Genomic DNA, 22,686 nt, shown 5'->3' with positions numbered 1-22,686 from the left:
ATGTGGCATGTCCCCTCCTGAACCTATGTTGAACATCTTCTTAAAACATACCATTATTTATTCTGTGATGTTAGTGCTCTACCCACCCAACTCCTTTTCTGTGAATTCTTATTTTGGGTTCCACTGCTCTAGGAGTATGTCCTGACTGTCCCAAACATGTCTATGAAAATCTCTTTCCTAATGTTGTCCACAGCACTCACGACTTTTATACACATAGCGTTTGTTGCTACCTTTACATTGAAAGTGCCTGCTCTTACATTGTAAAAACAACAGATGATGTGCCCCTTGCTCACTGTGCCACTGGTTTCAAGCTAGCCTGACTGATGAAGGGTGATAACCTGAAACTGGTCCTAGGATGTTTGTTTCCGGCCCAGGGAGGACCTGGCCTGGCAGTTCGGGTTGGACCATTCCCATGGGGAACAGGGACAAGACTGATTTGCATATGACTGGGTCCAAACTGGGGTGGCATGGTGACCAAAAGAACAGTGGATTAAACCAAATCTGGGAATGGGGGTGAATGTTGGCATTGTTCACCATCCCGTCCATCATCCTTTTGTGTTGCTAAAGTTGTCCTAAGTGGGAAAGGTATGCCCAGATGTAGGTCCCTTGCTCACTGTGCCGCTGGATTCAAGCTAGCCTGGCTGATGAAGGGTGACACCTTGAAACCGGTCCCAGGATGCTTGTTTCTGGTCTAGGGAGGACATGGCCTGGCAGTTCGGGCTGGACTGTTCCCATGGGGAACAGGGTCAAGACTGATTTAAGAATGGCTAGGTCCAAATTGGGGTGGCAGGGTGAGCAAAATAATGATGGATTAAACCCAGAACTGTGACTGGGCTTGTATATTTGCATTGTTCAGCATTCCGTCCATCATCCTTTTGTGTTGCTCTTGCATTGTGTCTTTTGCTGTTACAAATGAAAAAATACAAATGTCTGATGTAGTAAATCAGTTTGTAAAAAATATCCATATTGCATCTTTTTGGTGCTTTAATTTCACAAAATTCACTCATATAAAGACCCAAATTTTACAAGGAACCATGAACTATAGAAAATACTTCACGGTTCCCAATGAAATATAGGATTCATCATCATAATGACTTCCCTCAAATCCACTATTGTCAGAGCTACTAGGATTTTGGCTCATGGAGGACCACATTTTGGGGCAAAGTTATCTAAAGGATGAGGCAAAAACCGCAAATTATGCAGCACATTCTCTGGCAGTATTTTCCTTCTTTTGTGCTAGAGACAACCTTTTTGGTGCTGTATGCAAATGATGCAGAATTATATGGCAATAAGGTAAATCCATAATTATACCATCAGTGGAGCAGCTCACTATTGCATAAATCCACTGACAATCATCGACTATTACTTTATCAATACTTTATTTAATGATCGGTAAACCAAACCTAAACTTTCTATTTCTTATCCATGCCCATTTTCTTCAAAGTGCAGCTAACTACCCCAAAATAAACATGATGTATAAAAATACATATGCTGAGTAACATTACTTTTTTTGGTACTATGTTGCTATCTCTGGGTTGTTGACATTCCATAATCACTCTTCATATTAAATATTGGATAATATTACAGTCATTTGTGATGTATTTAATGCAGACTGGCACCCACTTTTTATACATTGTGGATCCTTTCCTCACGTAGGCGTTGGATATCAGTGAGTGGCAAGTGGCCTGAATTGATTGTCCATTTTTTAGGGTCGAGCACGCAAAGTGCTCTGTCCCTGGTGTAATCTATCTGTGGGCTTTTAACCACGCCCATGTCACACCCATCAGTTTGGTTGGTTCGTGGGCTTGCCTTTTAAAATTTGCTTGATTTAAATAGTGAAAGGCATGCATATGTCCTGCCTTTTCGCTGTTTAGCCCATCTCGAGCACACCGGCCAACTACTGAAAACATCAAGGTTCCTTGTTTTTGTTATGGTTTCTGTACTACTTTTTCTCTTTATTTCATAGGCAGTGCAAGCTCGCTGGGCTGTAGTTGAGCGCTTTGCATGACATTGACCCTGTTACATGGATACTTGCACTTTTGCCAGTTCAATCAATACTTGCAATTTTTGCCAATACGTGTCACTGTGATCGAACTTCTGTTTCCTTTTGTGTGCCTGCTTTGCGCTCGTGGTGGCTGTTGGCTCGCTTATGTGAAACTGTTTTGCTTTTCATTTTCAGTTAATATGGCAAGAAAAGCCCGGTTAGGAGTTTACAACGCTAATAGCTTTAACTGAAGCAAACACAAGACCCATAGCATTGCAAATGATTGTTTAACAAGGTTGCAGGATTCGCAGCAGCGTGGATTCACAAAGTGAAAGCTCTATGAGATAAAATCTGTGTTTTTGGATGGGTATTTAGGAAAGTGTGTGGGTGAGTGTGTGTGTGTGTGTGTGCGCATGCACTTGATTTATGTGAATTTAACATCTTTAATACATTAATGGGCTACCTTAGTGAAAGTACATCAGTAGTTACCTGCATTGATTGCTACTTTGAATGACATGGGATTTAATCGCCAGGGAAAACCTATGGGCCTCAAAGCAAGCATTTGATTAAGCAGCATACCTTAAATGCTTTGCTTTTTCTATGATATGTAAACCAACTGTCTTTATTCAGTTTCAGAATGGCTGAGGTTATTGCCGTTCCTGGGTGTTTTGGCTCTGCTTGGATATCTTGCGATTCGTCCATTCCTGATGAAGAAAAAAGGACAGAAAGACAGCCTGATTAATCTGAAGATCCAGAAGGAGAACCCAAAAGTAGTGAATGAGATAAATATTGAGGATCTGCATCTCGCTAAGGCAGTTTATTGCAGGTGTTGGCGCTCAAAGACGGTAAGCTTTGTAGGTTGCATGGGATGGAAGAAACTGGGAAAACAGCATAGTTTCGGAAGCATGAGGCTATTGCGCCTTTGCAAAATATCTTGACAATTTTGGAAGTTACTGGTGATGTCTTACATGCTTCTCACATGTTAAAAGTGCTATTAAGACTATTGATTGGTCATTGAAATTCCCAAACTAGTGTCTCTGAGAAAGTGTTTTTCTCTCTTCAGTGACCTGCTGCCTCCTACCTTTCATCCTTGAACTTTACATTGGAAGTAAATCACTCAACTTTAAAGTATTATGCATATATGACATGTCAAATCCATTCCTTGTTCAATTGTGCACCATGGTCAAACTAAAGGGGTAACAGCAGATTGAATGACTGTTTAAAGATACTTGTGGAAATAAATGGTTTTAAACTAATAAATTGTTAAGCCAGGCATTTGGGTGTCAATCAAAACTGTTTATTACAAACCCTGGATGCATTGGGATGTTGGTTACTAGTCCTTGACCTCTCTAAAAGTCCTACTTGCTCCTTTAGTGTTTTTTTAGGTATTCATCTGAGTCACCTTACTGGATATTTCCCAGCCTTCTGTGAACAGAGTAACAAAGGAACATAGATCTCAAATGTTCCGCACTTCCTTGTTGTTTATTTGCCCTTACCATTAGTCTTTCTCTAAGCACACCTGGGTTTGAATCCTCGTAGCTTTTTAAAGTAAGTGTTCTTTGACATACAATTCTCTACAGACAATTGGCTCTCACCAAGATCACTTATCCATATTATTTTTCGTAAGGGATTTTGTCATTACTTAATGCTTGTTTTAATTCATTCCTTTTTGTGAGGCTGAGAAAAAATGCCTCTTCGTTTTATTTCTTTTTGAGGCAGGAGTTGCAGTTGCAGTACTGTACTGGAGGGCTCTGTTCACCCACTCATCCTGTTACAATAGCTTAACTGGTACATGCATTTTTGATGCTGATCTTATGCCAATTCAACATTCCTCTCCTAAGGACATAGGAGCAGGATCTGCTTGGCCTGATGATGCTTGGCTCTTAAATTTAACCACTGCTCACATCTGCTGTTGAACAGAGGTTCCAGACATTGAACATACCTGCCAGTTTTTTTGGTACTCGTGAGCATTGCGATAATAGCATCCTTTAATATCTATGCTTACGGCTGTATTTTAGCGAATGCCAGTACATAGTGGGGGCCTCTGTGTCTTGGTTATTTCAGTGTAGACACTGTGGCCTTGATTAGCGTTTGGCAGATGTCAGGTATTCATTTGGAAATTCCTTGGGTGGAACTGCCCCACTAGTGAATGAAAAAGACTGTATTACTTGTATCTCACATATGTATAAACTAAATGACGAGTACTCCGTGCATATGCAGCTGTATGAAGTTCCAGAAATAAAGGCAGACAAAGAACTACTAGGTAAAGTCACAGATAAAGACATAGAAAATGTTATTATCCCAACATAAAGGAACTTGAAGGCTATATAAGATCCATAAATTCCTCCCGCAGTCCGGGCCACAATGGAATATCTTAAAAAATATTACAATTACAACCTAATCTATGTGCATCTCTACTAGACCTAATGAACAACAATACTGTCCCAGACTCTTGGAGAAGGAGTACACAATCCCCATCTACAAGAAAGGTAACCGATCGCTCCCAGAAAAACGATTGGGCTAAGGCTAGATGTCTGATGTCTCGGGCAAGTTTTTTTTCTAAACCTCTCCTAAGAAGGTTAGAAAAAGGGGTGAAAAATGCAGAAATTCTATCCAAATTCCAAATAGGTTTTAAAAGAGAATATTCAACACTAGATGGATACTTAATATTAACACTTATAGTTAATAAATATGCAGGTCAAAACTGCGTCCTTCTCTAGGTGACATATATCTATATCTCAATGTCATGTAATCCCTCCCTAGCCACTCCACCCCCCCACCCCCCCACGCAATTATTCTGCTAATAAAAAGTTGGAGGTATCTGGCGGTGAAGTGTGAATGGTGAGGGCAAGAAGTGTTGTTGGGAGACAAAGAAAAGGTGTCTGCATTGCTTTTTTTTTTTGGTGACAGTCTCTGTGCTAATGGAATAAAGAGGTATGGCCTGGTTTACTGAGACTGTTTAAGCTCGTAATAGATAAACTGTACATGCTGCATTAGGTTGAGAAAACAAATTGGTAGGGGCACACAACCATAAAGGACTACTGAAAATGATGCATGCACAATTTCCGGTGTAATACTATAGACTGAGTTTGCACTAGACACTTGGACCTCAGACGATTACGAAAGACATAGAACAGCAAAATGGTAAAAGACAAAAGGTCAAAGTAAATGACCTAAACAAATCTAGATAAATATGCGACGTTGCTCACCAAGCATCTGCAGGACTGGAGGGTCGGTACAGAGTCCTACTGAGCCCCGCTTACAGATGTTATTAAGGTAGTACATGACAAACCTCCTTGAAGGGCAAGGTGGACTCGGCAACGGTTGATCTCAGTCTTTTACATGCTGACCTCAGAAATGTCACTGATAAAGTCAAACAGGTAGAAATATTGGCCAGTGATACTGGACACATAGTAGGAACCTGCCTGAAGAAAATAGAGAACTACACACAGAACCAAAGTCCTGGACGAAAGAGCGGAAGATGCTGCTGGAACATGCACTGAACTGATATTGGAATCGTGTGCCTCCCTGAAAAAGTGAAACCAGAATGCATGGAACTGTTCTTAGAGGATTGGACTGTTAAAACTTGACATCTAAGGGATTCCCATCAAGAAAATGCACAAAGCCCTGGTGCCACATCCTTAACTTCACAGACAGAGATGTGATTTTACACGCAGCATGGACTTTGACTTTTGCCAAATTCACGAGGTTCCATGAATATACACAAGAAGTCCAAAGGTTACAGTGATCATTTGGGACTTTGAAGGAAAAATGCAGAGGCAGAATTTTAAAATATTTGATGTTCTTCCCAGGAAAATGAAAGGTCTTACTCAAGGACAAAGTACACATTTTTATAATGGCAGATCAGGTTTGGGAATGGTTAAAGGACCTAAGGGAAATATGAAAAACAAAGTGAAGAACCTGATCTGGTGGGTACCGCTTAGAGAGTCTGACTAAGAATATAACACTCAGAAGCAACTTTCAAAAAAAGGAACTGCGAGGCAGCAGAAAGGCTTTGGATGCATTAACTAGTGTTAACACCTTACTGAAGGGATCCAAAGATGTATAACAGCTCTATTTTAGTCTCTGGGGGCCCCTGACAACACCTTCCTCAGACAGTGGTAAAGCCACTGAACAGCTAGCATCAAACCAGCGTGAGTGCTCTGGCTCGGGAACAGCTGGTTTACACAGGTGACTCTTAATGTTGATGCATAAAAGCCTGTAACAGGCAAAAAACGCTTCCCCTTAGTCATCACTTAAGCAGCCAAAAAAACAAACAGGCACGTGCTTTTTGAGTAAGATGCCTAGAGTGGCATTAGGATCTTTGAGATGCCAAACTACATTGAGTCCATCCCTAGAATGTTTATTAATTCAATCATACAATAGGGGTGGGTTATCTCTGTGCAACCGGAAGGCCCCAGCAATCGAAAGACTGTTATGGTCACCCCACTGGGATTCAACAACCACACCCTCTAGCAACTGCAGCAGTTTCTTGGAGGCAAATATATCATCTTTAACTGACCATCCCCCTCATGTCGGTTTGTTAGGCCCAGCACCCTGAAAATATTCTAACGTTTACCAAGTCTAACATGGCAATAGATCTCCTCACAGGGATGTGGAATTCCTATCGCCCGACGCCCGGGACATCTTGTTTGGGGTCAAGGGCAACAAGTTTTTATGTTTACTTTGTCCTTGGGACAAGTAGGCCCAACCCCCTGCAGCACAAACCCTTTGGCTGCCTGTTTACAGAGAGTTGAACTCTCTGCAGTTGAGGTAATGTGTTTCCAAAAGATAATGCTGTTCGAACTTGTATTTATGGTTCATTATTTGAAAGCCTACATTATTAGGGTGCGTGCTGTAAATAAATGTTTTAAGGTCACACTTCACTACTGACGTTGGTTCCAGTACAAAAAAACAAAAACGTGTACACACATGTTTGAAAAGTTTAGGCTAAGAGGCTAAGTATAATGCTCCCAGAATGCTCTTTGATTATATGCAAATGAAGTGTCATTTAGTAAAATGTGTTGATGCATGCTAGTATTTCCCAAAAATATTTCTAATGGAAAATCAGTGTAACCATTTTCAACACGATTATGGGAAGCATGAAAATAAACAAACACTGACAAAGCCAACTGATCTGACATATTTTTATAAGTCTTTTAGTTTCATCAATGCGTGTCTTGTTTTGACATGGCTTTTGTAACACTTTATTGTTGTGGGAGCTACCAGGCCCTCAACATTGTAACAAACATTGGCAAACCCCCCCCCAAAAAAGTTTTTGAACTCTTAAAGCACGCGTTGCCACCAGCGGCATAACAAAGGCCCCGCAGCCGCCCTCCAGGGGGCCCCGTCAGCACAGCACCTGCCCTGAGTGAGTCTGGAGAGGGGGCTCCTCCATGTTCTTTGCAAAGGGGCACCCTCCAGTTTCGTTACGTCACTGATTGCCACTGTAGTTCCTGACACTGAACAAAACTACTTTGTGTGGCAATATGCTCCTTGTGGAAGAGCAGAATGCGATCACTCACAGTAAAGCCAGCCGAAAGAGAGAGAAATAGAAGTTTAATAAAAACAAAATGTCTTTGTTAACACCAGACCTAATTAGGGACCAAGACCCACATGTAGGTAGCTTTTTGCATGTCGCAAACAGCGACTTTCGCTGTTTGCGACGTGCAAAAAGCACATTGCGATGCACAAACCCAGTTTTGCGATTCAGTAACCTGGTTACCGAATCACAAAACGGGTTTGCGACTCGCAATTAGTAAGGGGTGTTCCCTTCCTAATTGCAACTCGCAGTGCAATGTAGGATTGTTTTGTGACCGCGAATGCGAGTGCACACCAATCGCAGTTTGCACCCATTTCAAATGGGTGCTAACACTTTCGCAAAAGGGAAGGGATCCCTATGGGACCCCTTTCCCATTGTGAATGTCACTGTAAACATTTTTTCAGAGCAAGCAGTGGTCCTGCGGACCACTGCCGGCTCTGAAAAAATGAAACGAAAATGTTTAATTTTTCGTTTTTGTTATGCATCTCGTTTTCCTTTAAGGAAAACGGGCTGCATTACAAAAAAAACCCCAAAAAACTGCTTTATTGAAAAGCAGTCACAGACATGGTGGTCTGCTGTCTCCAGCAGGCCACCATTCGTGAGGGGGTCGCAAATTGCGACCCACCTCATGATTATTCATGATGTGGGCATTTGCGAAGCCCTTGCGAATCACAGATGGTGTCAAGGACACCATCCTACATTTGGATTTGCGACTCGCAATTTGCAGGTCACAAATCTGAACCTACCTACTTGTGGCCCCAAATTCTTAAAGAAAGTCACAAAAGTGCACCCATGGTATATGTTGTACCCCTATAAAATATTTGTGAACTGTATTTTAGTGTGGGTAAATACGATGTGTAGATTTGCTCATGTGAAAATCTATTGAGCATTTGCAAGTTCATTTTCCCTCCAGCACTTTCTTCCCAACCCTGGAAGAAGTTATAATTCTGCCATTGTCAGGAGTAAATGTCCAACCTTTCTTATTATGGGAAAATATTAGAGAGAAGCTGGTAAACATCTTTAAAACATGCAGGTTAGTAGGTTTGCAGACTCAAAGGCATTCCAGCCCTGGAACTATTGCTTTCTGCTTCCTCCAGCCCCAGTATGCAGATCTGCTACAGTGGGGATTGAAATTCCAAGTATTCAAGCCCTACTATGGTAGTAGCCCTGGCATAATCAGAGAGGCTATTAATTGCTGCCATAATTTGTCGCCACACTACATGGCACCAAAGGGACAAGTAGATCCTTTTACAGGACAAGTAGATTTGAGAAGCAACCTGTCCCCTGGACAAGTAGATATTTTAATAAATTCCACACCCCTGCCTCAGCTCTAGCCCCCAGGCATCCTGAGATGAGCAAACATCAGTTGAACTCACACAGCCTTGCTCCGTTGACCCGTTCCCAGGCCCATCCCCAGTTTTAGCATTAAACCCCCACATAGCAAAAGCCATGGTCGCAGTGCACACCCCGCCTCTAGTGCCTTCAGACCCATGACAAATGTGAATAGTTTCTCAAACAGATAGCAATAACAGCTTAAAAAAAATCATTATTATAATGGTTTACCAAATAAACACAAAAGGAACTATGAATATCCTAAAAAACGGAGCTTGCAAAGATTGGCTGGTTGCATCTCCAGCTGAAACCTCTGTCCTAAGGTTTAACTTAACCCATATGGCTAGCCCTCACGTGAGGGGGAAGCCACTGCCGAAGTCGAATAACAGGAGAAACTCTTGCATGTGATGGAAGAGGTAACTGAGGTCTCTTGAATAACTACAAGACCATATTTATCAATACAAGCTACCCAATCAGGATTGGTAATTTTATATTTTAGCTCAGCCACATTCCAGCTGATAAGGAAAAACAAATCACCAGGATTTGCCCCTGCTAGCTCTTGCCTCTTTTCTAGGGCTGCACCCTCTACGGAATATTCTGTAGTCCTATTGGTGGGTATTAGAGATAGCTGTGTACATGATGCCTTAAAGGGAACCTTCGAGATTAAGTTTGCACCCTTTAGAGGAGCCCTGGATGGAACAAATAGCCTATGGCATACAGCAAACCTCCCCAACCCAGCTAGAATGGGTTGTCCGGAGTCTATTTCCCTGCTTGAGCTCCTTGTGGGTGCCTTGTGCCATTGAGACCATTGATAGCACAAACAAGTTCTTACAGAGAATGTGGCTGTCATCGGAAGAACTATTGCCAGCAATGCCCAAAGGTTGAGGGGGATTATGGGCCAGGAGCAAAGGTCTGTAAATGAAACCAAGGCTTACGATTTTAATGTGCTTGGGCGCGATTCATCTCTGGGACCTGAAGGAACCTTTTTTTTTTTGTTCTTTTTTTTTTTGCAGTATCTAGATACCTACAGTTTATTATAAGAGAGTCCCCTTGAAGAACCTTAGTGTTAGGTCCAGGCCACGCCACGCACCATCAAAATATTCTTGCGGTCCTGGACATTGAATCTAGAGTGGCTTGCAAGCCAATAGCACACCTTGTCACAAAGCTGGCCAGTGACCTCCTGATCAGAATCTGGCAGCGGAGGGACACCAGCCAGAACTCTAGTGTACGGGCAGCAAGCAGACAAAGGTTGGTGACTGGTAGCAAAAAGGGTGCAGGGCCAGACACATGAGCCTCCAGAGGAGGACACCCACTAGATGCAAAAAAAACGGAGCCACGTTCTTCACTGGCTGAGGCAATAAAGGAAGTAGGTAGGCGAGCCGTGGGCAACTGACACGGGACCTGGATGATCAGAGGGCAAAGGCAGATTATCCCCAGGTTTGATGGAAATTTAGCAGGGCCGGTGACGAAGAGGAATGTTCCATTACGACAAACGTCTGCTGATTCTGGCATGAGGCTAAACAACTTCTGCCTCCAATTTCTCCCACAGAGGTGTAAAGAAATCCTTGATAGTAGCCTTGAGTTAGTGCAAGACCCAGCAAGAATGCTGAGTAGAGGATCTGTCGTACCCGGGGAGCCAGTCAGGTTGGAGGGAGCATCAGCGACCCTCCGGCTCTTGCGCTTGGCTGCTGGGGAGCGAACAAGCGAAGAGGGAGCAGTAGCCAAAAGAGCCTCAGTGAGCCGAAAGGAGGAAACCCCAGGAGAAGACACCTCCTGAACCAAAATTGGGATGGGCCCCTCCAGGTCTTCCAAATCTGCTAGCTACTCGGCGCCAACAGCTTTCTCTGTTCCTGGGACGGCGGCTGAACCAACCAGACCCAGAGACCAACGTCTCTCCTCCAGGTCTATTTCTTTAGAGATGACACCAACTGCTGTGGCAAGAAAAGAGTCAATAATGGTTTGGTGTGTGGCCATTGTTGGTTTAATACACACTCAGGAGTGTCAAGCACTTTACCTCCATCTATTATCTGGCCAAATTAAAGGCATTCAATGGTAGGCTTTGGGAACACCTAGCCTATTTCTCCCCTCCCCAGGTCTCCCTTCAGGAAGTACAGGATGCAATTAGACCCAGTCCAAGTGAAAAAGCTTCAGGTCCTGATAGGATCCCCTGCGATTTATTTAAATGCAAACTCGACCTGGGGGGCTCCCTGCTTACCAAGATATCTAACAACTCTCTGTTCTAGAGTCTTGGCCCCTCTCCACCAGAGTACCAATCTTTAAAAAAAGGGTGGGAGAGGGTCCCCCAAATGCTTCAGGCCAATAACTCCTATTCATAGCTCTGTAAAGTTTCCGGGAAGGGTCATTTTGCCTCGAGATCGGAGCTAATGATAATAACATCTTGTGTCCCTGTCACTAAGGCTTCTACCCCGGGCTAGGTACAGTCAAGCAGCGCCTGAACTTGTACTCAATTGTGAGTAAGTATACCATCACCAGGTGCTGCCCACTGTATGTGGCATTTATGGATGTGTCCTCAGCCTTTGACCGCTTAAACAGAAGCAAGTTGTGGATGATTTTATTTAACTTGGGGGTGGATGTCCCCCTTGTTAATTTCTTGCACTCCCTGCATGAAAACCTGAGGGCAGTCTGTGCTATGGATGGGTAGGGGAATTCTCCAATGTTTTTCCACTAGTTAGTGGGGTGCGTCCTAGCACCCCTGCTTTTTATTATTTACATCATTGGCCTTAGCACCCATTTATCCATCTCTGCTAGGGATTTCCCCAATGTAGCTAATTCCTCCACTCTGGCATTATATGCCAACGACACAGTGTTAATGGCCAGAACACCCGGTGAATTGCGAACCCTGGTTGAATCATTTGTAGCACTTATGGGCATCCTTGACATGACAACCAACTTTGGAAAGTCCCATATAATGGTGCATGGGCCGGACAGGAAACCCATGTTGTCCTTAAAACTACATGAGCAATATCTGAGTTTGGTGTGTAATTTTCAGGGTCAAGCGCGCAAACGCTCTAACCTGCTGTAATCTCTTTGTGGGCTTTTAACCACGTCCTCCTCACGTCCATCAGTTTCGTTGGTTCGTGGGCTTGGCTTTTAAAAATTGCTTGATTTTTATTTGTGAAAGGCATGCATATGTCATGTCTTTTCCAGTGATTAGCCCTCCTTGAGCCCACCGGCCAACTACTGAAATCATACGAGGCTCCATGTTTTCAGCATGGTTTCTGGACTACTTTTTATTTTTATTTCCTATGTAGCACAATCTCGCTGTACATTTGCAGATAACGTTTGTCTGTGAGCTAAGTTCTGCTTCATTTTGTGTGCTACTTCACACTCATGGCGCTTTAAATTGGCTTGCTTATATAAACCTGTATTACTTTTCATTTTCATTTTATGTGGCAATAAAAAGTCCGGCTAGGACTTTACAATGCTAATAGCTCTTTTAGTCAAGCAGAGGCGAGACCCATTGCATTTCAAATGCGTGTTATGTGGGTGTAATTTTTGATGCAGCCAACTCTTGGCAACCACAATTGAATGCACAAGTGAAATTAGGGAAGGCAGCTGGGTCCCCATCAAACCTTACCCAGACTGGTGGTAGGATTACCATCTCCCCATTTCTCAAAATCTATAGACTGCAATGCATTGCTATGGCTATTTATGGCGCAGGGTGTGGGGATATCATAACGCCTCCCCCCATACAGGTAGAGGAGAACAGAATCTGTAGGCGGCTGCTGAATCTCTCCTATTTTATATTGCACTCTGATCTGAAATTGGAATATGTCTCCCACAATATTAAACTGGCCCCCCCTCTTGCTATGGGTGAGTGTGTGGTACAATAATAAAGCTAGTTTCAATTGCGAGGTTATCCTCAACTGTCTGAGCCAAGAGAAGGGCTTGTCCATTCCTTGGATTAACTATGTCAACAAGTCTTTAGCTGGCATTGAACTTCTTGATTTGTGCACCAGACACCATTAGTAAGTCTGATAAGAGGCTGGTTAAATCCTGTTATGAAGCGTTTACTCTTTCCCAAAGAACTGAGGAAGTCTTTAGAAAGCACTTTGCACGTGTTACCTTATTATTGGGTGACCCTACCTTATATCTAACTCTGGAACTTACATGCTGGGAGAGGTCCCTTCTTTTCCGATTTAGATCAGGTACAGTGTGTGTTTAATGTCTTTCTCTGAGGGGACAAAGGCATAGGATAGTAAGCTGCTCCTTATCCCTGTGATGGAACGGCAGAACAATCATTATTGCACTTTATATTCTTTTGTAAATGTTATCATACATTTTTTCAACTCTGCCTTAATCACTTTGTGAAATCCCTGGCCTTTAAAAAATGTAGGGAAGCTCTCACGTGCCTACAGATGTAATGTAATCAACATATCTGTTTTAGTGTTCCTGCTTTCTTAAAATGTCTGTTCAAAGCAGGAAAATCACAGAGTGGTGACATTAGAATAGACCCACCCTAGCTTTATGTCCATGTACTGTGACAGTCTATTTAGTTCTGATTCATGTATTCAAATGGCCTTATTTGGAAGACCTATTGTGACTATTTAGCTGTGTATTGCTGTAATTATGTGATGATCTGGTTTTATATTTTACAACTTTTACAATGTTCTCATGTTTACTGTTGAAATGTTTGTACTCTGTACTTCTATGATCCTTTTTAAAGGTGGAATAAAGGTTTGAAACTGAATTAGTCTTGTGGGTGTGCCAGGCACTAATGGGAAAATTAAGGTTGAACTCTGAGAATTTGAATCCCCTTCTGAAGACATCTCGGGCCTGACATGTTAAGAGTATACATAGACGTTTGAGAACGATAGCTCGGACAGTCCTATATCATTGACAGATTTGGGTCTGGGAAAGCTTACCCATTAGTTGTCTTGTTTTGTTTAGAATTATTAGTGTTGTTTGTTATGAACACAACTATGATTCTATACATGGTACAATTTCCTTAGTAGTTTGTGTGGCACATAACCAGGTGGGCTTGTTAAAGACACCTATGGTGGTGATATGTGAAATAAAATAAATAAAAACATTGATGATAAAAAAGAAGACTGACAGGATACCCAGTGCATTAACTCATGTAATGAACAGAACTTAGAATATCATTAAAAGTGCATCCTACAAATAGGACCGGAGGCTATCTATAGACTGCTCCTGATATATAGAATATAACCAGTTTAGAAATGGCTGGAAATCCCCAGACCTACCTTTTTAAGCTTTCAATTCAGAGAAACAAGGAAATAGATGCTGACACTAAGGTGGGTCAGCTACCCCACAAGTTGGTTAGAGGGGGTGTTGAACTAAGCTGTAAATGCCCACTGTGCTATTCTAGTGACTGTCTCTGACTTGTGATTCGTTTCTTCGAGGTAATGAGATAACAAAATGAGATTTGATTGTCTGCTAACACTTCAACCAGGAAGTGGTGGCAGCCATCTTGGGACTCTGACTTGTCTGAGTCCCAAGAAAAATGGCAACAAAAAGAAGGGGCAGGGTAGGAATACCCTGACTCCCTAGACCTTATGGTGGCGTCCCACAGGGATCCTGCTTGGGGCCGAAAATGCTTTTTTTTTTTTTTTTTCAATTTTGTTTGGAAATGGCAGTGGAACTTTAGAACCTGGCAAAATTGGGAGGAAAAAAAAACAAGCTTGGTTGCCCAAGATTGCTGTTCTTTATGCCCTGGCAAAGAAACTATAACCCGTGCCCCAAGGTAATTCTAACTCGCGCAATCGCCATGCACTAATTACCCCACATATTACATTACTGATGGCATATTCTATGAAATAATAATATCCCGAGAGCATTGATTTATATATGCAGGGGCAGTGACTGTGGCTGACCCCCCATGACAACCCAATCCCGCACGGCTTCCCTCCCTAGGCCGTTCTCCACACTGGGGACCCCATCACCTGAGGTCTGGCCTCCCACCCCCTAACCACCCCCTCCCAAAGGGGGCTCCAAGTCACAGCACACACTCTGCTTGCAGCGAGGGGGAGCTGTGAAACCGCTCTAGCTGTGAGCAGAGGTTTCCTCTGTCTCCCTTCCTGCACAGATGCAGGCAAGGAGACAGAGGAAACAATTGCTCTCACAGGGAGGAGGCTGCTCTAGAAGCTCCCTCTCTGTGACAGCAGTGCTGGCTCCCGCAGAAGCAGGGAGCCAGCTGGGACTGTTGGAGCCTTCAGGCTCCCCCCCACGGTCCCTAACATTTAGATCCCCTGGCCAGACCCTGGAGGATGGGGTCTCCGGGGCTGAGATTGGCCCTGGGGAGGGAGCCATGCAGCCCCCCTCCCCCAAAGAAATTATAAATAATTAGGTTGCGGCCTGAGGGATGGGGTCCCTGGGGCCAAGATTGGCCTTGGGAGAGGGGCCGCATGGCACCAGTCCCAGGGCTAAGATCATCAGGTAGGTGAGAGGGTCTGCGCAACCTGCCTTGCAAAATAAAATTACATATTTAGGCAGGGCCCTGGGGGATGGGGTCCTAGGTGCCGAGATTAGCCTGGGGAGGAAGTCCGTCCATGGTTGGGTTGTTAAAGGTATTGGTGAAGGGACTGCCCGCATGGCAGGCCCTGCGGCCAACCCCTGCTACACATGGCCAAAGGCCGTGCGATGCTAAGGGTTAGGTTCTTATAGGGGTTGGCCTCAGGCCAGTCTATGTGGTGAACTGCCGCTGAGGGGCAGTGGTTGGATTAACGCACAGTAATGAAAATTACTTTACATTTTTTTTTTAAACTAAGAATTTTACTGAAAAAACAAAGGTTATTGTATTGTGTTTGAGAGAACCGGGTGTGACCTGAGTGACCACGACTTCCATGAGAAGTACCGATATGTCATGCGCTCGGCTGCCCAATTGTCTCTGCAATTTGAGAGAGATGAGGCACTGCTAGTTAGCCAAAGCAAAACCCAGATTTGGAGTGACAAGCGTCATCCACCATGGGTCAGACTCAGTCTCCCACATTGTGGATCATCTTGCTGCTCAAAATCCAGTAGTCTCATTACGATAATGAGAGCCTACACAACAGAATCATTTGCTGTATGGGAGACTGAATGGATGTGTAAATTGCTGTGTAGGTGAGCAAGTGACTGTGAGTAGCTGCATTTCATTTAGTGAGTGGGTCTGTGGGTGGCTGCATGTGTAAGTGAGTGGGTGTCAGAGTGGTTGTCTAGGTAAGTGAATGGGTGTGACTGTATTGGTAAGTGACTTGGGAGTCACCGTATGAATGAGTCAGTGAGAGTCTGAATGACTAAGAATAACTGAGTGGCTGTGTCAGTGACTGTATGCTAGAGTCTGTGGATGTATGAGTAGCTGTATCGTAAACTGAGTGCATGAGTCAGTTTTTATATAGGATGGTGAGTGGATGTGTAAAAACATGTTGGTCAGTGAGTAGCTGTGTGAATGGCTGTATGGGTGACTGAGTTGGTATGTAAGTGCCTGTTTATGTGAGTGAGTTGGTGTGTGAATAGTTGTACAGTTGAGTGATTGCGCGTGCAAGTGACTGTAATAATGAGTCATTGACTGTGTCAGTGACTGTGTGGGTGTGTCAGTGTTTCTACAGTTGATTAACTGGATGTGTTACTAGAATAGTAATCTATTAATTGACTGAGTGAGTGGGCCTGTCAGGGTGTGTATGAGTGGCTGTGTAAGTAACTATGAGTCTGTGAATACCTCAGTTAGTACTGTATGCAGGGCTCAAAAAAATCAAAACTTTTTACTAGACCTGCAGGTCGAGTAACAAATAATCTACTCGACCTAACTGTAATGTACTTGACCCGTAAACGTGTCTCAAAGTGTGTGATCCTAGACAAATAGTTTACAGAGTCACCTTTTTCTTAATTCTCACATATGGTTGCCCCTTCAAATATGTGAGCTCAGCATTTCTGCAGTACAAAAAAACCTCTTTTGTTCGATTAAGTAGACTAAAGTTTGCTGCATGCATCACAAGAATCTAGCCCACATACCTATGAGGTCCAACCCACATTACCTAGGACTTCTTTTAGTTTACTAAACACTAAATTTTAATAAATATATTACTAAACCATGATGTGGTAAAATATTGTCATCTGCTCCAGTAACTTTCCAAGAAATGTCCAAAAACCTCTCCACTAACTTGCAGCTTTACTGATAAAGCGATATAGTGTATTAACAATCTCTGAAAATTGGGTTTAAGAAAACATATCCTTTGCACATCAACACTTAACCCCTTCGCTGCCAGGCCTTTCCCCCATCCTGTGCCGAGCCTTTTTTTGGCTATTTGGAGCAGTTCGCGCTTAGGCCCTCATAACTTTTTGTTCACATAAGCTACCCACGCCAAATTTGCGTCCTTTTTTTCCAACATCCTAGGGATTCTAGAGGTACCCAGACTTTGTGGGTTCCCCAGAAGGAGGCCAAGAAATTAGCCAAAATACAGTGAAAAGTTCGTTTTTTAAAAAAAAAATGGGAAAAAGGGGCTGCAGAAGAAGGCTTGTGTTTTTTTTCCATGAAAAGGGCATCAACAAAGGGTTTGCGGTGCTAAAATCACCAGCTTCCCAGCTTTCAGAAAACCCAATTTTTCAACACAATTTTGGCATTTTACTGGAACATACCCCATTTTTACGATTTTTTGTGCTTTCAGCCTCCTTCCAGTCAGTGACAGAAATGGTCATGAAACCAACGCTGGATCACAGAGACCGCAACATTTCTGAAAAGTAGACAAAATTCTGAATTCAGCAAGGGGTAATTTGTGTAGATCCTACAAGGGTTTCCTACAGAAAATAACAACTGAAAAAGAAAAATATTGAAATTGAGGTGAAAAAAACATAAATTTTTCTCTACGTTTTACTCTGTAACTTTTTCCTGCAATGTCAGATTTTCGAAAGCAATATACCGTTACGTCTGCTGGACTCTTCTGGTTGCGGGGATATATAGGGCTTGTAGGTTCATCAAGAACTCTAGGTACCCAGAGCCAATAAATGACCTGCACCCTGCTGTGGGTTTTCATTCTATGCCGGGTATACAGCAATTCATTTGCTGAAATATAAAGAGTAAAAAATAGCTATCAAGAAAACCTTTGTATTTCCAAAATGGGCACAAGATAAGGTGTTGAGAAGCAGTGGTTATTTGCACATCTCTGAATTCCGGGGTGCCCATACTAGCATGTGAATTACAGGGCATTTCTCAAATAGACGTCTTTTTTACACACTGTCTTACATTTGGAAGGGAAAAATGTAGAGAAAGACAAGGGGCAATAACACTTGTTTTGCTATTCTATGTTCCCACAAGTCTCCCGATAAAAATGATACCTCACTTGTGTGGGTAGGCTTCGCGCCCGCGACAGGATATGCCCCAAAACACAACATGGACACATCACAGAAAACAGAGCTGTTTTTTTGCAAAGTGCCTACCTGTAGATTTTGGCCTCTAGCTCAGCCGGCACCTAGGGTAACCTACCAAACCTGTGCATTTTTTAAAACTAGAGACCTAGGGAAATCCACGATGGGGTGACTTGTGGGGCTCTGACCAGGTTCTGTTACCCAGAATCCTTTGCAAACCTCAATCTGGCTAAAAAAACACATTTTCTTCACATTTCGGTGACAGAAAGTTCTGGAATCTGAGAGGAGCCACAAATTTCCTTCCACCCAGCGTTCCCCCAAGTCTCCCGATAAAAATGATACCTCACTTGTGTGGGTAGGCCTAGCGCCCGCGACAGGAAACGCCCCAAAGCGCAACGTGGACACATCCAATTTTTTGAAAGAAAACAGAGGTGTTTTTTGCAAAGTGCCTACCTGTAGATTTTGGCCTCTAGCTCAGCCGGCACCTAGGGAAACCTACCAAACCTGTGCATTTTTGAAAACTAGAGACCTAGGGGAATCCAAGATGGGGTGACTTGTGGGGCTCTGACCAGGTTCTGTTACCCAGAATCCTTTGCAAACCTCAAATTTTGGCTAAAAAAACACGTTCCTCACATTTCTGTGGCAGAATGTTCTGGAATCTTAGAGGAGCCACACATTTCCTTCCACCCAGCGTTCCCCCAAGTCTCCCGATAAAAATGATACCTCACTTGTGTGGGTAGGCCTAGCGCCCACGAAAGGAAATGGCCCAAAACACAATGTGGACACAACACATTTTTTCACAGAAAACAGAGGTGTTTTTTGCAAAGTGCCTACCTGTACATTTTGGCCTCTAGCTCAGCCGGCACCAAGGGAAACCTACCAAACCTGTGCATTTCTGAAAACTAGAGACCTAGGGGAATCCAAGATAGGGTGACTTGTGGGGCTCGGACCAGGTTCTGTTACCCAGAATCCTTTGCAAACCTCAAATTTTGGCTAAAAAAAACACATTTTCCTCACATTTCTGTGACAGAAAGTTCTGGAATCTGAGAGGAGTCACACATTTCCTTCCACCCAGCGCTCCCCCAAGTCTCCCGATAAAAATGGTACCTCACTTGTGTGGGTAGGCCTAGCGCCCGCGACAGGATATGCCCCAAAACACAACGTGGACACATCACAGAAAACAGAGCTGTTTTTAGCAAAGTGCCTACCTGTAGATTTTGGCCTCTAGCTCAGCCGGCACCTAGGGAAACCTACCAAACCTGTGCATTTCTGAAAACTAGAGACCTAGGGGAATCCAAGGAGGGGTGACTTGTGGGGCTCGGACCAGGTTCTGTTACCCAGAATCCTTTGCAAACCTCAAAAAGTGGCTAAAAAAACAAGTTTTCCTCACATTTCGGTGACAGAAAGTTCTGCAATCTGAGAGGAGCCTCAAATTTCCTTCCACCCAGCGTTACCCCAAGTCTCCCAATAAAAATTATACCTCACTTGTGTGGGTAGGCCTTGCGCCCGCGACAGGAAATGCCCCAAAATGCAACGTGGACACATCAAATTTTTTCATAGAAAACAGTGCCTACCTGTGGCCTCTAGCTCAGCCGGCACCTGGGGAAACCTAGCATACCAGCACATTTTTGAAAACTAGAAACCCAGGGGAATCCAAGATGAGGTAACTTGCGGGGCTTGGACCAGGTTCTGTTACCCAGAATCCTTTGCAAACCTCAAAAAGTGGATAAAAAAACAAGTTTTCCTCACATTTCGGTGACAGAAAGTTCTGGAATCTGAGAGGAGCCACAAATTTCCTTCCACCCAGCGTTCCCCCAAGTCTCCTGATAAAAATGATACCTCACTTGTGTGGGTAGGCCTAGCGCCCGCAACAGGAATGGATCACACAAGGGTCAATGGTAGTCATTGCTTGAGGTCTACTGTTAACCCTGGAGTGATTCATTCCTGAAGCATGCACTAGGCGCAGGCACACAAGCGGGGTTGTGTTTTTATCAGGACAAGTGGGGAAACACTGGGTGGTAGGAATTTTGAGGATCCCTGCAGATCCCTGGACTTCTGCTCATTGAAATGCAAGGAAAATGTGTTTTTTAAGCACATAATGTAATTTCAACGGGATTCTGGGTGAAGGAAAACTGGTGAGAGCCATGCAAGTCCTGCACCCTTGGTCTCCCCTGGTACTAGTTTGTTAAAGTTAACCCACCACTCACACTGGTTGGTTTTAGCACCTCCAGAAATTATGGTTTCAAAGCATGATTACTTATCAAAGTATCTGAATATTGAAACCAAGCCTTCTGAAGGTGGGCCATAAAGCCGCGTCCAGGCACCAACCTCTTTATGGTCCATTCACACGCCATTCACGCACAACAAACAACCCTTTCATATCGCCAGCCACGGGCCCAATCCAATCAATCACTTCACTCACATTAACTTACCGCTGCCAGACAAGGGCCCATCACATTCACACGCCACAGAACGGAATAAGTTTGACTACATTTTACCACCTGTCAAGTAACTGCCTCCTTCTTCCTTAACATTACCAAATGCATGCGTAACAAACCTTTACTAGTGACTCCTGTGACAGCCACCTGAGGCTCAGGAAGACATGTTTTTCATGTGCCTTTAACGCACTCTCTGTGCTAAATCCAACTCCTTCCAGTTTGTGGATGCAAGTTGGGGGTGTCCGAGTATGCCGTACAAAGCGATTCCTCGAACTGAGTGAGCATATCTACCTTTGAAACTAAGGGAGACATGCTGGGGATTTCTCATGATGTTCCCTAAAGAGAAGGTCATAGGCTATGGAAAAGGGTAGTGTTTGGTACATAGGGGAGTCCATGAGAACGTAGCATATGTCCCAGCCAACATTATGTGCAGTGATGTGACTATAATGCACTTATACAGCAAACTGAACATCTACTAAGTTCTGATGGAGGATGAACATGAAAAGCAGGTCAAACACTGATAAATACAAGTCATTCTCCTTCAGTGCTGGGATGGCACCAATGGGTTTGAATCCATAGGTGTAGATGATGTACATCTGTACTACCTTTACTATCTGCCTTCTACCTGTGCAATAACCCTGTGAAGGCACTCCTACCATAAGCTTTCCTTACCCATCCATGTCTCTGTTCTCATCAGAGTCCTGGCTAATCCTGTATAATAGCCAAGTGAACCTATACTAGTTTGTGGAAGCAAGTTAGGGGCTTCCAAGTATGCCCTACAAAGTGATTCCTCGAACTGAGAGAGCATATCTACTGTTGAAAGTAAGGTAGACATGCAGGTGAAGAAAGGGTACTCCGTGGCAGTTCTGTCCACTAGTATATGCAGTAGGGGAAGAAAATGCATGTTAATTGAACAGAACACCGACCACGCCAAAAGGAAGTCCATGATGAAGTAGAATTCTGTGGCTCCTTGCCTAACGAAGCAGTGGCCCATGGACGTTCGGTATCCATGCACTGCCACTGAAAGGATTACCCAACAGCAGCTCAACCTCAGTCGATTTCCCAGAACTTTGCTTTAGTATGATCCAACGTAAAGCAAGTAGGGATACAGAGGCCTGGTTGTGATGGACACTGGGGACAGTAATACCGACTCTCCTGCCGCTTTCCATGCTTTGAGCACACTTTACAGCGACGACATGGACGATCCTTTTTGGGTGTTTTAGGTATGCGATCAGCAAAGTGTCGCTCCTGCAGCCTTGCCACATCCTCCAGAACATATGAGGTGGAGGCTGCTGCTTCTTCTGTAACAGCAGTGATGCTTTCAATTACAGACAACTGGAAGTCAAGGAAAGTCATGAGTCTTCCTGTTGTTGTCTGACGGTAAACAACATACGCATTATATGTTGCCATCTGAATCAGGTGGGTAAACAGTTTCTTGTACCAAGTGCGAGTTTTACGACACGCATTGTATGGTTGAAGAACCTGGTCGTTCTTGTCCACTCCACCCATGTACTTATTGTAATCGAGTATACAGATGGGCTTGTGGACTTCGGCCATCTGACCCCAAACCGTGATGGGAGAAGTGCTCTCATCATGAATTGTAGTGAGCACGTATACATCACGTCTATCTAGGAACTTGACTGCGAGCAGTTCGTTAGAACGCAATGCAGTACTTTGTGATTTCTGGAGCTTCTTGCAAACAAGCTCCCGCGGGAATCCTTTGCGGTTACAACGAACTGTACCGCAGGCCACAGTGCCAGCTTTGTAGAGCTCACTGAACAGCTCTACTCCTGTATAGAAATTGTCCACATAAAGGTTATAACCTTTGTGAAGAAGTGGCTGGACAAGTTCCCATACAATCTTACCTGTGACCCCTAACACGGGAGGGCAACCTACAGGGTTTAGGGTAGAATCCTTCCCTGTATACACTCTCAGGCTGTACACATAGCCAGTAGAGCTCTCACACAGCATGTACAGCTTTATGCCATAGCGAGCTCTTTTGCTCGCAATGTACGGTCTGAAAAGCAGCCGTCCTTTGTACAGGATCAAGGACTCATCGACTGCTA

At 43.8% G+C, this 22,686-nt stretch overlaps 1 protein-coding gene across 1 annotated transcript in view; it reads left to right on the top strand.

Moving 5' to 3' along the window:
• The window catches only part of CISD2 (CDGSH iron sulfur domain 2), a 72,559-nt gene that overhangs the window by 33,774 nt on the left and 16,099 nt on the right, over positions 1 to 22,686 (top strand). The window contains exon 2 of the mRNA XM_069230203.1: positions 2,615 to 2,829. Within this exon, the coding sequence (XP_069086304.1) occupies positions 2,615 to 2,829 (215 nt within the window). The remainder of the gene's footprint in view (positions 1 to 2,614; positions 2,830 to 22,686) is intronic.

This window comes from Pleurodeles waltl, chromosome 1_1, assembly GCF_031143425.1.
Source record: "Pleurodeles waltl isolate 20211129_DDA chromosome 1_1, aPleWal1.hap1.20221129, whole genome shotgun sequence".
NCBI classification, from domain to species: Eukaryota; Metazoa; Chordata; class Amphibia; order Caudata; family Salamandridae; genus Pleurodeles; species Pleurodeles waltl.
Note: the sequence above shows the minus strand (reverse complement) of the source record. Positions and strands in the feature narration are given on the sequence as shown.